The 13,791-nt window shown below is 48.0% G+C and overlaps 1 protein-coding gene across 3 annotated transcripts in view; it reads left to right on the top strand.

The window, feature by feature from the left end:
• BIN2 (bridging integrator 2) overlaps positions 1 to 13,507 on the top strand; it is a 39,485-nt gene extending 25,978 nt beyond the window's left edge. For all 3 annotated transcript variants that reach the window (XM_047786648.1, XM_047786649.1, XM_047786650.1), the window contains exons 6-12: positions 715 to 822; positions 1,146 to 1,231; positions 2,575 to 2,650; positions 3,474 to 3,556; positions 6,853 to 7,603; positions 11,498 to 11,572; positions 13,024 to 13,507. In XM_047786648.1, coding sequence (XP_047642604.1) covers positions 715 to 822; positions 1,146 to 1,231; positions 2,575 to 2,650; positions 3,474 to 3,556; positions 6,853 to 7,603; positions 11,498 to 11,572; positions 13,024 to 13,053 — 1,209 coding nt within the window. In that variant the 3' untranslated portion in view covers positions 13,054 to 13,507. The remainder of the gene's footprint in view (positions 1 to 714; positions 823 to 1,145; positions 1,232 to 2,574; positions 2,651 to 3,473; positions 3,557 to 6,852; positions 7,604 to 11,497; positions 11,573 to 13,023) is intronic.
• The last annotated feature ends 284 nt before the right edge of the window (positions 13,508 to 13,791 follow it).

The following is a 13,791-nucleotide window of genomic DNA, read 5'->3' as shown; positions in this document are numbered from 1 at the left end:
GGCCTTGCTCAGTGGGTTAAGGATCTGGTGTTTTGGCTGTAGGCCTCAGCTGCAGCTCCGATTCGACCTTTAGCCTGGGAACTTCCATTTGTGGCCAGTGTGGCCGTAAAAAGAAAAAAAAAGAAGATTCTGTGACTGAGAGAACAAGTCAGGAGCCATTAACATAGCTTGCCTCTCCGTGGAATAATTTGTAGTTGGGATGGCATTGAATAGATGGTCTCTGTGCTCATAATAGTTTACGTTTTTGAGATGCTTTAGGGTTTTCAAAGCACTTGATATTTAGCATTTTATCTTTCAGATATCACTGCAAGCCAGATGAGGCTACCGAGGCTCCAGAAGAGCTGTGCCCTGCCCTAGGTGACAGGGCCAATAAATGGCAGCCTTGGCAGTAAACCCCAAAACTCCTGACTTTCAATTTAGTAGAATCCTCAAGGCCAATTCTCCTGGATGCTGAAGCAGTTTCTGGCAGGGCCACAGGGTATATTAAAATTCAGTGCAGGCTGCCAGGGGCTCTGTAGGATTGCCCGCTCTTCTCTCTCCCCTGAGAATTCCCATCTTTCCAGATCGTGAGGGAGAACCTTTGAGGCAAAAAGCCTGTTAGAGAGTGAAATTTGATAACAGGACCCAGGAATCTCGCCTCTCTGTTTGATACTCTGTTACCCATATCCTGGCCCCTGAGAAGTATCAAGGCTCTTTGTCGTGGCTCTGGGTTAGGAAAGAATCGCCAAGCGGGGCCGGAAACTCGTGGACTATGACAGCGCCCGACACCACCTGGAGGCGGTGCAGAATGCCAAGAAGAAAGATGAAGCGAAGACTGCCAAGGTGAAAAAAAAAAAAAACGGGCCTGGTAAAGCCTTCCTGCCCTCCCACTCCCCATCATGGTGGCAGGCAGTTGGGCCAAGCTGGTTTTAGGAAACCATACGATACCCCTTCAGCTTCCAGGGTCCTGAAGGAAATCCTGTTTCCTCTGACACGGATGCTCTAAGGAGAGTCAGAGACGCACAGCTGGGGAGGACATAGGTCTGGGGAAGGCGAGGCAGGGTTCCAAGTCTGCCGAGCCCCTGAAAACATACAGAGAATAAAGGAAGCAGCCTCTGACCTGGAGTTCAGGAATAAGGAATTGTCCTGTCTCTGTTACCACCCAGGCAGAGGAAGAGTTCAACAAAGCCCAGATTGTATTTGAAGATCTGAACAAGGAGCTACTAGAGGAGCTGCCTATTCTTTATAACAGGTAATGATGGAGGTTCAGCAAAGGGCTGGACCCCAGCGCCAGGGGAGGCCCAGGCCACCCGGCTGTCCAAACATGTCACCTCACCTGAAAAGAGCCCCAGGCCACCAATGGGAGGTAGCCTGCTACTAGCTCGCTGTGTGATATCAGGCAAGCAACCTTATCTCTCCCCGCCCTGGTTTCTTCATCTGCAATACAGAGATAACCATCCTTGCCCTTCCAGCCTTTCCGGGTTTAAAGACGAGATGCTTCTAGGATAGGAAAGGTCTTGGCAAGGAAAGCGCTACCATCGCGCATGCTAGAAGCATCCGGTTTACGCTCTAGTGTGTGTTGGTTTAAGATTACTTCCGCGAATGAAGATGTCTTTGCTTCACAGTAGGTAAAAACGTTTTAGGTCCATTTTCCACACTGGAAGAGGAACCCGAGCATAAGTTCTATTCGTACCCTCTTTGCTTCTCATTGTACAAGATATGCTTTAAGGCATTTTAGTCAGATTTTTTTTATGTTGTCACTTCATAATAGTCTCTGAGGAAGGGAGCCTTTTTAATGACTACATGTATTCAAAAACATTCATTAGGAGTTCCTGTTGTGGCTGAGGTGGTTAAAGACCTGATGTTGTCTCCGGGAGGATGCGGGTTCAATCCCCCACTGCCCTCACTCAGTGGGTTGAGGATCCTGCATTGCCGCAAGCTGTGGCAAAGGCTGCAGATGCAGCTCAGATCTGGTGTCATGGCTGTGGCGTAGGTCGGCAGTTGCAGCTCCGATTTAACCCCTAGCCTGGGAACTTACCTAATACCACACGTGAGGCCGTATTAAAAAAAAAAAAATTGTGTGATTCTTAGTTCAAATAAAATTGAAATTAATGGTTTCTCTAAATGTCAACTTCCCCAATTCATTTCCAGTAGAATTCCATGAATGTACATATAGCTCCATAGCTGTCCAAGTATTGCAACCTGAAAAAGAATAATTATTTATTATAATTATAACTATACGGCCTTATATATATACAGCACCTTAAAAATTCTTCAGAGTACTTCCTTGGCTACTTCAGTACCTAGAGAGTCTGCCCAGATCACTTCCCGCAGCTGGAGCTCTGTCCTTAGACTCTGGTGTCAGCCTAGGTCATGTCTCCTCTGGCCTCCCCACTCCTGAGCGTCAGGGGTGCTCCTGGCCTGGCTCTGACGATTCCAGATCCCGGAGCATCCTGAGTCTAGGCCGTGGGGTGGTTTTCTGGCTGTAAGGAGCCTGGGTGGTGACTGGCTTCAGCCTACGCTCCTACCTGGTATTGCAAAGACTTCCTCTACCCTCCCTGACCTGTACCTGTTTGTCATTTTGCCTCCTGATAGTCGCATTGGCTGTTATGTGACCATCTTCCAAAACATTTCCAATTTGAGGGATGTCTTCTACAGAGAGATGAGCAAGGTGAGAAACCCCTGGCCAATTTAGACACCTCGGGAGGGTTTTTCTAATACATATGACAGTAGCTCTCGTTTGCATAATCTCATTAAATATCCCTATTGGCAGCACAGATTTTTCTCATGACGAAATAATAGCACTTGACTGACTGTTGAACTGTATGAGAGCACATGCTTCCCTAATGTCAGGGGGCCTCTCCATCACCCTTAACAACTGGCTGATGGCATCCACGCGAGCTTCAGATGGATAAAGGAGATTCGGCCTAGGGAAGGAACAGCTGAAATGGGAACCCAGTTGGGAAAGCTCTGTCTTCTGTGGCTGGGGACAGAGAGGGCAGTGTTTAAGCACAGGTGTCTTTCTCTCGTGCTTGGCCTAGAATAGGGCCAGTCCTGTTCCAGTGAGAGGGAGCCGCAGAACCTGAGCTCATGGGGTCTTTTCTGGTCCTGGGATCCTACGACTCTGTGCTATTACGGTATTAATTCTATCCATATCCACGGGTTTCTCTCCACGGTTTCTCCGGCTAAATTACAGTTTGCCTAAGTAATATGACCATGGGTTTTTGTTCCCTGGACCACCTGAGAGAAGCTAGAATCTCAAATCAAAATCAAGGACCCAGCCTTGAGGGGAGCTGCCAGTCTGATGGAAGAGGCAGAGCTTAAGACACAGGAAAGGAGGGAGGGGGTGGCGGGACAGGACCCTGGACACTAGTGCAAGAGAGATGAGGAATTTTATAGTTAAGTTGGAAGGATTCATTTGCGGGGGCAAGAAGGGACATGCCAGCCTCGGGTTCCCATGTGGCCAGCATCTCCTTCTCTCTTGTCTGCTCCAGCTGAACCACAATCTCTACGAGGTGATGAGCAAACTGGAGAAGCAACATTCCGACAAAGTCTTCGTGGTGAAGGGACTCTCAAGGTGAGCCCACTCCTTGAGACTCATTCCTGCTTTGCTTATCCGGGCGTGAACGCGTTGGGCATTCTCATCTCCCAACCCCAGTCCCGACCTTCCCTTCGAGTTCACATGGGTGATCTTGTTTGTTATTTGCACTACACCCTTAGGTAATTTTTTTTAGGAAATATTCAGCAATAACTAAAAGTATAAAGAATAATATAATGAATAGCCATATACCCACTACCAAATTTAAGAAATCAACTAATATATTAATAACTAACATATGTAACTAAATCTCCCAGCCTCCCTTCCTCACTCACTCTCCCTTCCTGCCCCCTACCAAGGGCAACCACTCTCTTAACTTTAGTATTTATTATTCCCATGCATGTCTTTTTGCTTTTTTATACACATATAGCACACACAGAAAATATTGTTTTGCATGTTTTTAAACTTCCTTTAAGTGAAATTATACTGCATGTATTCTTTTGCAACTTTTTTTTTTTTTTTTTTTTTTTAAGGGCCACAGGTGCAGCATATGGAAGCTCCCAGGCTAGGGGTCGAATTCGCTGTAGCCAGTGGCCTACGCCACAGCCACAGCAATGCTGGATCTGAGCCAAGTCTGCAACCTCTACCACGGTTCACGGCAGCACCAGATCCCTTGACCCACTGAGCAAGGCCAGGGTTCAAACCCACATGCTCATAGATACTAGCCGGGTTCGTTATTGCTGAGCTACAATGGGAATTCCTTTTGCATCTTCTTTTGTTCTCTTCGTATTGTTTGTGGATGTATTTATCCCTGTTGCTAAACATTGCTAGCTCTGATCTTTCCTTTTCATAATTGTTATGGATACTGTTGCAGGGCTAGTTCACAGTTTATTTATCTGTCCTGCTAATAGACATGTGAGTTGTCTTCTGGTTTTATGCTATTACAAATACTGTTGCTAGGAACACCTTTTACATTTATCCTTGTGGGTATGCTCAACAGTTTCTTTAGGATGTATACTGGGAGCGGAATTGCTGAGTCAGAGGGCCTGTGCATTCGTGCTTCTTAAGCCATACTAGACATCAGCATTGCCAAATTGCTCTCCAAAGTGGCTGTTTCAGTTTACAACCCAGCAGCTGAGTAAAAGCCCCATTGCTCCATGTTCTTGCTACATGTGACACTTCCAACATAATGGGTATGAACGTAACGTAATGGGTAAATGATGTGTATTCCAACATAATTTTTCCAACATAATGGGTATGGAGTGAAATTTCTTGCAGTTTTAATTACACATCTGCCATGGCTAGTTAGCTTGAACATCTTTTTGTGTTATTGGCCACTTCAGTTTCCTGTTCAGTGAATTTCATGTTTATCCTTTTTTCACATTTTTTATTTGGATTGTTTATGCTTTTAAAAAAATGGATTTATATGAGCTGGGTTTTTTTTTGGTATACTCTGGATATTAACCCTTTAATGATATGCATTGCAAGTATCTTTCTCTTAACCTCTTATGGCTTGCTGTTCCACTTTGTGTGTGTGTGTGTGTGTGTGTGGTGTCTACACCTTCATACAGTCTTCATGCTGGTAAATGTAAGCAATTCACTGGTCCCTCGGAATGTGATCACTTTCTTGTTCTGAAGCCTTTGTTTATGAAGTTTTATTGAGTTCCTTCTATACAGAAGGTTATATGCTAAGAGTTAGGGATCTAAAGACCTAGATGATGTGTTTTGCCTGGAGTGATTTACAAAAAGTTGGTAGGACAGAAAACGTGCCTAAAGAAACAAGAAACAATGTAAGACTGCACATACTAAGCGCCTGAGGAGACCAGTAGGAATTCCAAGAGGCAAGTCATTGCCGTAGGCAGAGGGCTGGTCAGGGAAGGCTTTGAGGACGTGGTAACACTGAGCTTTGGATTTGAAGGAAACAGAGGGCTCAGTTTGTGGTTGGCACTGCTCATTTAGCAATTAGTTACGGACTTTTAAAGAGAATCGCTAAAGGGCCAGTATAGACGTCCTAGACAAGTCCCCTTTTACTCCAAAAACGCTGTTTCTCTTCTTCCCAGCACTGAAAACCAGAGTTTTCTCTAAGTGAAACTTACCATCACTTATACCAAGATGTGCCAGGGCCTTGTAGGGCAACGGAGTCTTTTCTTGCTGTAGCCTGGGCCCCTCTAAACCTGCTGACCCATAGAACGGCCCATAGTGCTAGAGAGAACCTTACGGCCCTCCTCCTACCTGACTTCAGAACCAAGTTCTTCTCTTTCTCTTCCTATCACCATCTCCCGTCCTTGAACCCAGGGCACAGCACACAATTAGTACGTGTCAAATACATATTTGTGGGCCGCTGAATCAGTTGGCGATGGTGCATGGGAGGCACTTCGAGAGGGAAGAGTCAGGCTGGTGTTGACTGTAGAAGCGCTTGGCACAGTGTCAAACACACCCGATCAGTGTTCTCATCAGCTTTCCTTGTTCGTGGTGGTTATGCTGTGTCAGTTGGTCCCCCCAAGCCCTGAATTCGTGAATACTGAGCCACTGATCCCAGGGGAGGCACGAGGTTAGGCTCTTGTGAGCCCCGACATTTTATCAACCAGTCAGTACATAGCTTTGTCCTGTGTGTGTTTTTGTTTAAAGACACCTCATGGAATATATATTGTTTTTAGGGGGAGGGTTGGCTTTTTGGCTTTTGGGGCCGCACTTGAGGCATATGGAGGTTCCCAGGCTAGGGGGTCAAATCCGAGCTACAGCTGCCAGCCTACACCACAGCCACGCCAGATCCGAGCCACGTCCGTGACCTACACCACAGCTCACGGCAACACCGGAGCCTTAACCCACTGAGCGGGGCCAGGGATCAAACCTGCGTCCTCATGGATGCTGGTCAGATTGGTTTCCACTGAGCCACGACAGGAACTCCACGCACTCATTCTTCACAGCCCGCCTGTGTCTGTGAATGACCAGGAACGCACTGTGAGTGCTGATTTTGAGGCAGCACGTTTTCGGGGGTAGGTGATCTTGTAATTACAGAGCCCACGAGGATCAACTGTGTGTCACCCACGAATCTCTTCCCCAAGGGAAGTGTTTTGTTAATATTTCGCCGTGTTTCTTTCCAGGCTCTTTTTCTTTATATATTTTTATGTAATCACGATCGTGATCTGGATAAAACTGTAGAGCTTCCTCCCATTCACGTTGTAACACAAGCATTCTTGCACATTATACAAACTTTCTAATATTTTTTACCTGACTGTCTTCTTCTTATGTGCATGTGCCCTTTTGTACTCGGGGTCATTAGGCTCCTGCCAGTTTTTAGCTCTTCTGCATCTAAACGCCCTCCCTTTTTTTAGCGGTAGCAGGCGCTCTTTAGTCATCTCCTCCCCGGTGCGAACATCGGCCGTCTCCAGCCCGCTTGGCTCTCCTACCAGTCCTTCCGCGCTTGCCCTGAAGAATGAAAGCGACTCCGCTTCAGCAAGCGAGGAAGAGCTGGCCTCTGATTCAGCCCAGGGAGAAGGCAACCCGGAGATGAAAGAAGAGCCCTTCAAAGGCCAGGAAGTAGAGGGGGAGGCTGCGGGCAGCTCCTCCGGGGAGGAAGAGCCCCTGCCAGCCTGCAACGGCCCCACCCCGGCCCAGCCCGCACCCTCCGCCGCCCCCGAGGCTGGAGAGGCCCAGGAGGAAGTGGCCCCGTGCTCCCCAGCTCCAGCGCCAGGCGGAGCCCCGCTCCCCTCAGAGCAGGCTTCATCCTTCCCAGAAGTCGTCCTCCGAACCCGCACCTCGAGTGAAGGATCCGAGCAGCCGAGGAAGAGAGCCCCTTCGCAGAGGTCCTCGGCGCCCCCGCACAGGCCTCCGCCACCCAGAGCCACTCCCAGCCCCGGGCCCTCCTCAGAGAGCGTGCCCTCCAGCCTTCCAGCCTCCGAGCAGGGTTCCCCTGTCAACCCGAGGGCCTCCTTGGGGGCCAAGACGCCAAGTCCCAGGGCCTCCGTAGAGGTCTGTCCTGATCCGCAGCCGCCAGTGAGAACTCCTGAGGCGGAAGAAAAGGAACCCACCGACAGTCCGAGCCCAGAAGAACTCTGCACGTCTCCCACCTTGGTGAGCTCTCAGGTGAGAGTGCATCTGGTCGAGTCTTTGTTGCCTCTTAGAACCTCCAACAGGTCATTTTTACTAGGGGCAGGTGGCCCCACAGGAGATCAGATGTCATATCATTATATTGCAGTTTCGAGGATACCCTTGGACAGCCTTTTTGGTTCTGGGGGTTGGTTCACATCTTCACAGCAGCCAGTTGAGCGGCATGTGCTCCTCGGGCAACTGACTCGTACAAGGGGCTCATCTCAGATATTATTATGAGCAGATCCTAACTCATTTCTTTCTTTCGTCCAAGTTCAGGGAGTTCCCACTGTAAAGAATCTACAACTGGCATCCAGATTTTCACCTTTTTTAATGCAGGGCCGGGAGGAGGGTCTCACTTCCCTTTGTCATACTCATGACTATGGGAAATAGACCCCCAAGCCCCAAGCCAAATGGCATCAACAAATTTCTAAGATGTATCTTCTTTGATGAGAGAGGCCTAGAAGAAGGAACTCACAGAGAAAGATAAAGCAAAAGGATGGCCTTTTGAAAGGGGAGAATATGGCTGAGAAAAGGATTGTGTGAAAATAGAGACAAGGAGATCCTGTCGTGGCTCAGTGGTTTAAGAACACAACTAGGAGTTCCCGTCGTGGCGCAGTGGTTAACGAATCCGACTGGGAACCATGAGGTTGCAGGTTCGGTCCCTGCCCTTGCTCAGTGGGTTAACGATCCGGCGTTGCCGTGAGCTGTGGTGTAGGTTGCAGACGCGGCTCGGATCCCGCGTTGCTGTGGCTCTGGCCTAGGCTGGCAGCTACAGCTCCGATTCAACCCCTAGCCTGGGAACCTCCATATGCCGTGGGAGCGGCCCAAGAAATAGCAACAACAACAACAAAAAAAGAACACAACTAGTATCCAGGAGGACGAGGGTTCGATCCCTGGCCTTGCCCAGTGAGTTAAGGATCCAGCGTTGCCGTGAGCTATGGTGGAGGTCACAGATTCAGCTCGGATCCCACATTGTTGCGGCTGTGTTGTAGGCCGGCAGCTATGGATCTGATTCGACCCCTAGCCTGGGAACTTCCATATGCCCGCAGGGGTGGCCATGAAAATAATAAAAAATTAGAGACACATTGGAGTTCCCTGGTGGCCTAGCGGTTAAAGATCAGGTATTGTTACTGCTGTGGCACAGGTTTGATCCCTGGCCTGGGAACTTCCACATGCCTGGGTGCCACCAAAGAAAAAAAGAAAAACACAAAATTCGCTGCCTTTCTGCATCTTACATTCTAATGGGAGGTAGAGGAGAAAGACAAGACACAGAATAAATTAAAATTAAAGTTTAGTGGTGATAAGAGTTATGGAGAAAGATGAAGTAGGGGAAGGCACGGAGAGAGTGGAGGCCGAATTGCAGTTTAATTGCAGTGGTCAGAGAAGGCGACATGTGGGCAGTGGAGGAGGCTGGGGCATGAGCCCTGGGCTGGCTGGGAGCACCCGATGTGCAGTACCTCCCACACCCGCCTCCCTGCTACTGCCCACGCCTGTCCAGGCTACCTCGGGAGCCTCCTGCTGTCTGAGAGCAGCTAAGGTGGACAGAGGGTACAAGGGTGTGAAGTCTGGCAAGGCGAGGAAGGTGGAAGACAGGAGGACACTAAGCTTCTCTCCTCTGGCTCCCGTGAGGGACTAAAATCCGAGTCCCCGACAGTATTACACCCTCTGTCTTGATTCACCTGAGATATTGAAGAGCCTAACAGAGCAAGATACAAAACTTTCCCTTGGCTGGTTTCCAGCCTGAAGTAGCTATGCTGAGCACGAGAGACACACACACACAAGGTCAGGGCGGGGTTTTAAGTCGGTAAAGAGTGTGGCCACTTGTGCACTGAAAAGAGCAGCTCAACTGTATGGTACATCCAACATGAATTTCAATCTGACTTTGTAAATATATGATTTTAGTACAGAGACAGCGATAGAGTATGTGTATATGTATTTTTTCTATTTGGCTGGGTAATAAAACAAGTTCACATTCTTTTTTTTTTTTAGGGCTTCAGTAGCAGCCTATGAAAGTTCCCAGGTTAGGGGTCAAATCAGTGCCAGCCTACACCACAGCCGGAGCCACAGCCACGCAGGATCTGTAACCCACTGAACGAGGCCAGGGGTCAAACCCACATCCTCATGGATACTAGTCAGGTTCCTTACCACTGAACCACAACGGGAACGCCCCAGTTTGCATTCTTGGAGTAATTTTCTTGGGGTGTGGAGGGGAGATGTGGAGACCGAGATGCTGTCTGACTCTTGGGGAACAGGCTAGTAGCTCTGTCCTCCTTGGGAGGAAGGTAGAGGGCACAACCTCCTTTCCCCTGAGGCAGCCTCCTTTTGTTTGCGGTTTCTAGTGTTTCCTTAATCCTAGTCTTTCCTGGGGCCTTGTTTTGGTCACTGGCTAAGGAGACATGTTTTGCCTATGGAATTAAGCAATCGAGCATTGTGGATCCTAGCCTATCAGTGTCATCATCCCTTGGAGCCCGTGTCCTAGAAGATTCGTTCACCTCCCTCAGAGACAGCATAAGTGATATTTCCTCTCAAGCAGAGTTATGAACATATCCCATAAAAATGGGTAAATAACAAGGTAACTGAGACTGCTCTTGCTGAGCATTTGAATCACCTGAGAGAAAACGAAGATTTTGATTATTTTCTTGGAGGTAGTATTACCTTTGAGGAAATTCATCACCTAGAATTGGAGGAGGAAGAAAAAGGAAATTTTCCTGAAAGGAGAAATTAACAGAATTTCAAGTGGCTGTCATGATGTTAGAAATAGGTTCTTCTAGAGTTCCCGTTGTGGCGCCGCAGAAATGAATCCAACTAGGAACCATGAGGTTGTGGGTTCGATCCCTGGCTTCGCTTAGTGGGGTTAAGGAGTCAGCGTTGCCGTGAGCTGTGGTGTAGGTCGCAGACGCAGCTGGGATCTGGTGTGGCTGTGGCTGTGGCTGTGGTGTAGGCCAGCAGCTATAGCTCCGATTAGACCCCTAGCCTGGGAACCTCCATATGCCGTGGGTGCGGCCCTTAAAAAAAGAAAGAAAGAAAGAAATAGGATCTTCTTTAAAAGGGTGAATTTTATGGGGTATTAAATTTCAATTTTAGAAAATTCATTCTAAAGCCTAGTGTGCCAAGGTCTTCCAGTGGCCTAGCAGTTCCTAGACAGGGCTTTCTGCACCTTGGGCTCCCATCTCAAAACCTAGACTTTTTCCCAAAGAAACCGTTATACCACTTACCTCTCCTAACTGCCGTGGGTTAGGATCATCTAAATGTGAGAACTGCAGTGCGTTCTTGAAAGTTAGTTTAAAAGTGATTGTGGTTTTAGGAGTTCCCGTCATGGCTCAGTGGTTAACGAATCCGACTAGGAACCATGAGGTTGTGGGTTTGATCCCTGGCCTTGCTCGGTGGGTTAAGGATCCAGCGTTGCCGTGAGCTGTGGTGTAGGTCTCAGATGCGGCTCGGATCTGGCGTTGCTGTGCCTCTGGCATAGGCCCATGGCTACAGCTCCGATTAGACCCCTAGCATGGGAATCTCCATATGCCGCAAAAGCTGCCCTAGAAAAGGCAAAAAGACCAAAAAAAAAAAAAAGGTGATAGTGGTTTTAAGACCTAAATTTATACCCTCGCAAACTCTCAGATGCGTGTCACACAAATCATGGCAACAGCTCTGGAGTCCAAAGACCTGGTTTCCCATCCCATCACTTCACCCTTTGACTCTTGATTTCCTGACCTGAGAGAGGATGACAGCAAAGTCTTCCCTGATGCTTTCAGGCTGTAGCAAAACAGTATTGTATGTTTGCCTTTAGTGCTGTCTATGACCCTTGTAAAGGGTAAGGCAGAAAAGATCCTTCTAAGCTGAGAGGCTGGGAGGCGGAGCCATGTCTCACTGGCCAAACTCTTCTTTTTGTAGAACCAGGGTCTTCAGCTTCATGCTTCTGTGGTTCCAGAAGAGAGCAACGTCACAGCATCTGAGCCTCAAGAAGAGGTAAGGAGGAGTTCCCCTGGTGGCACAGCAGGAACGAATCTGACTAGGATCCATGAGGACACAGGTTGGATCCCTGGCCTCACGCAGTGGGTTAAGGATCCGGCGTTGCCGTGAGCTGTGGTGTAGGTCGCAGACGTGCCTTGGATCTGGTGTTGCTGTGGCCGAGGCTTAGGCCAGCAGCTATAGCTATGATTCAGCCCCTAGCCTGGGAACCTCCATATGCCACAGGTACGGCCCTTAAAAGACCAAAAAAAAAAAGAAGAAGAAGAAGAAGAAGAAGCGGTAAGGAGGCCAGATGCGCAGAGACCAGGATGGGCAGTTAAGACTGGGATTGGGGATGGACACAGGCCTGGCTACAGGCTGGGATCCTCACTGTGAGTTACAAGGGAAACTCAGCAGGGAACAGTATCCTTAAGGCAAAGTCAAGCAGGTGGAAGTCGGAAGAACCAAGAGTAGACGGACTTTTTGGTTCCTTTGTGCCCATTTCCCATCTGGCCTTGAACCTCCTGACCTCTTCCCTTAGCCCTGTCTCCTAAGAATTGATTTAGTTATTGATTTAGTTACACACACACACAAAGTGTGTAGGAAAATAACTTGGAAGTGTGACAGTGACATAAAATGGAGCCTTGAATTAGATACAAAAGCACTTTCTATAAAATAAACTTATTAAGGATGGACCACAGAATTGGTTCCAGACTTTCTAAGAAGAGAAAAACCTGATCAGTTCACCCAATTCATGATGCCGATTCCTTAAGAGAACAGCTCCTGGAGTTCCCACCATGGCACAGTGGGTTAAGAATCTGATTGCAGGGGCTCAGGTCACTGCAGAGGTGCGGGTTCCATCCCCAGCCCGGCGCAGTGGGTTAAAGGATCTGCTGTTGCTACAGCTACAGCAGAGGTCACAACCATGGCTCAGAGTCAATCCCAGGCCTGGGAACTTCCATATGCCTTGGGTGCAGCCATAAATTTTTAATTTACTTTTTTTTTTTTTTTGTGCTGCACCTGCAGCATATGGAGGTTCCTGGGCTAGGGAGCTAATCAGAGCTACAGCTGCAGGCCACAGCCACAGCCACAGCAACAGATCCTTAACCCACTGATCGAGGCCAGGGATCGAATCCACAACTTCATTGTTCCTAGCTGGATTTGTTTCCACTGTGCCACGAAGGGAACTCTGCAGCCATAAACTTCTTTAAAAAGAAAGAGAGCAACTCTTGCTACTAAGATGAAAAAGAATCTCTTGTCTGAATCTTCATAAAGAGATGGTGTGTGACATGCTGAACAGTTATCTACAAGTCTTTACCGTAATCCCAACAGCCAGTTTCACATCATCCACTCCATACAGGCCAGTGTAGCCCATGGAATATAATTCAGAAGAACCCTGAGTTTTCACTCCCCTTGAGTGGCTGGTGGGGGGCAGGTCAGCATCTCGTGCAATCATGTTTACTTTCCAGGTGTCTGCGATTCAAAGTGAACAATTCTGAAGAGGAACTGCCAAGACCTCCCCCCGACACACACCTTCCCAGAGAAGCTCTTCCGCTAGAGGATATAGGTCAGAGGGACTTTACGATCCAGCATTCATTTCTGGTTTTTCCCAAACTGAATGCTGGTGTTCTCGACAGACCTGGCATTAATGGAGCCTGAGGAGCAGGCCTGGGGGAGGGAGGGAGGCAGGCTTGGGAGAAGAGACTCTTAGACTCAGGGAGTATTTAATTCAGGTTTTAGCATTGTTAGAATAATAAGACTTTATATGGTAATTAAAGTCAGGCTAAAATGGCTATAAAAAGCAAAAGCATCTGTAGACATACGCCTTGGTCCACACCTGATATATAACTACACACTCAGAGAATAGTGAACGAATCTTTATTACTCATTTTGTAAGACTTAAAACCAAAAGCACAGATTTTCAGATTATTAAATAAAGTATCATTCTGACTATGTACGGATTTTTTGTCCCAGCCTAGCACACTCTTCTCCACCCAGACACCACGACTGACTCTATGCTGGGTTCAGGCTCAGTCACATCCCTGACGCCCAGCTCATTCTACCTCCTGGCTACACCTCTTTGATGATACAGGAGCCCAGGCTCCTCTCCTCTGTCTAGATGCTTTCTTGCATGCTTCCTCTGCCTTTTTCTTGGAAAGGGGTTCTGTTTTAGAGGTGCATATATTTTAGAGGTCTAGGATTTGGTACTTGGTATAAAGAAGGATTTGAGTGGTATG

The sequence above is a fragment of the Phacochoerus africanus genome, chromosome 7 (genome assembly GCF_016906955.1).
Source record: "Phacochoerus africanus isolate WHEZ1 chromosome 7, ROS_Pafr_v1, whole genome shotgun sequence".
Classification (NCBI taxonomy): domain Eukaryota; kingdom Metazoa; phylum Chordata; class Mammalia; order Artiodactyla; family Suidae; genus Phacochoerus; species Phacochoerus africanus.
This window is presented reverse-complemented; position numbering and strand designations above follow the sequence as displayed.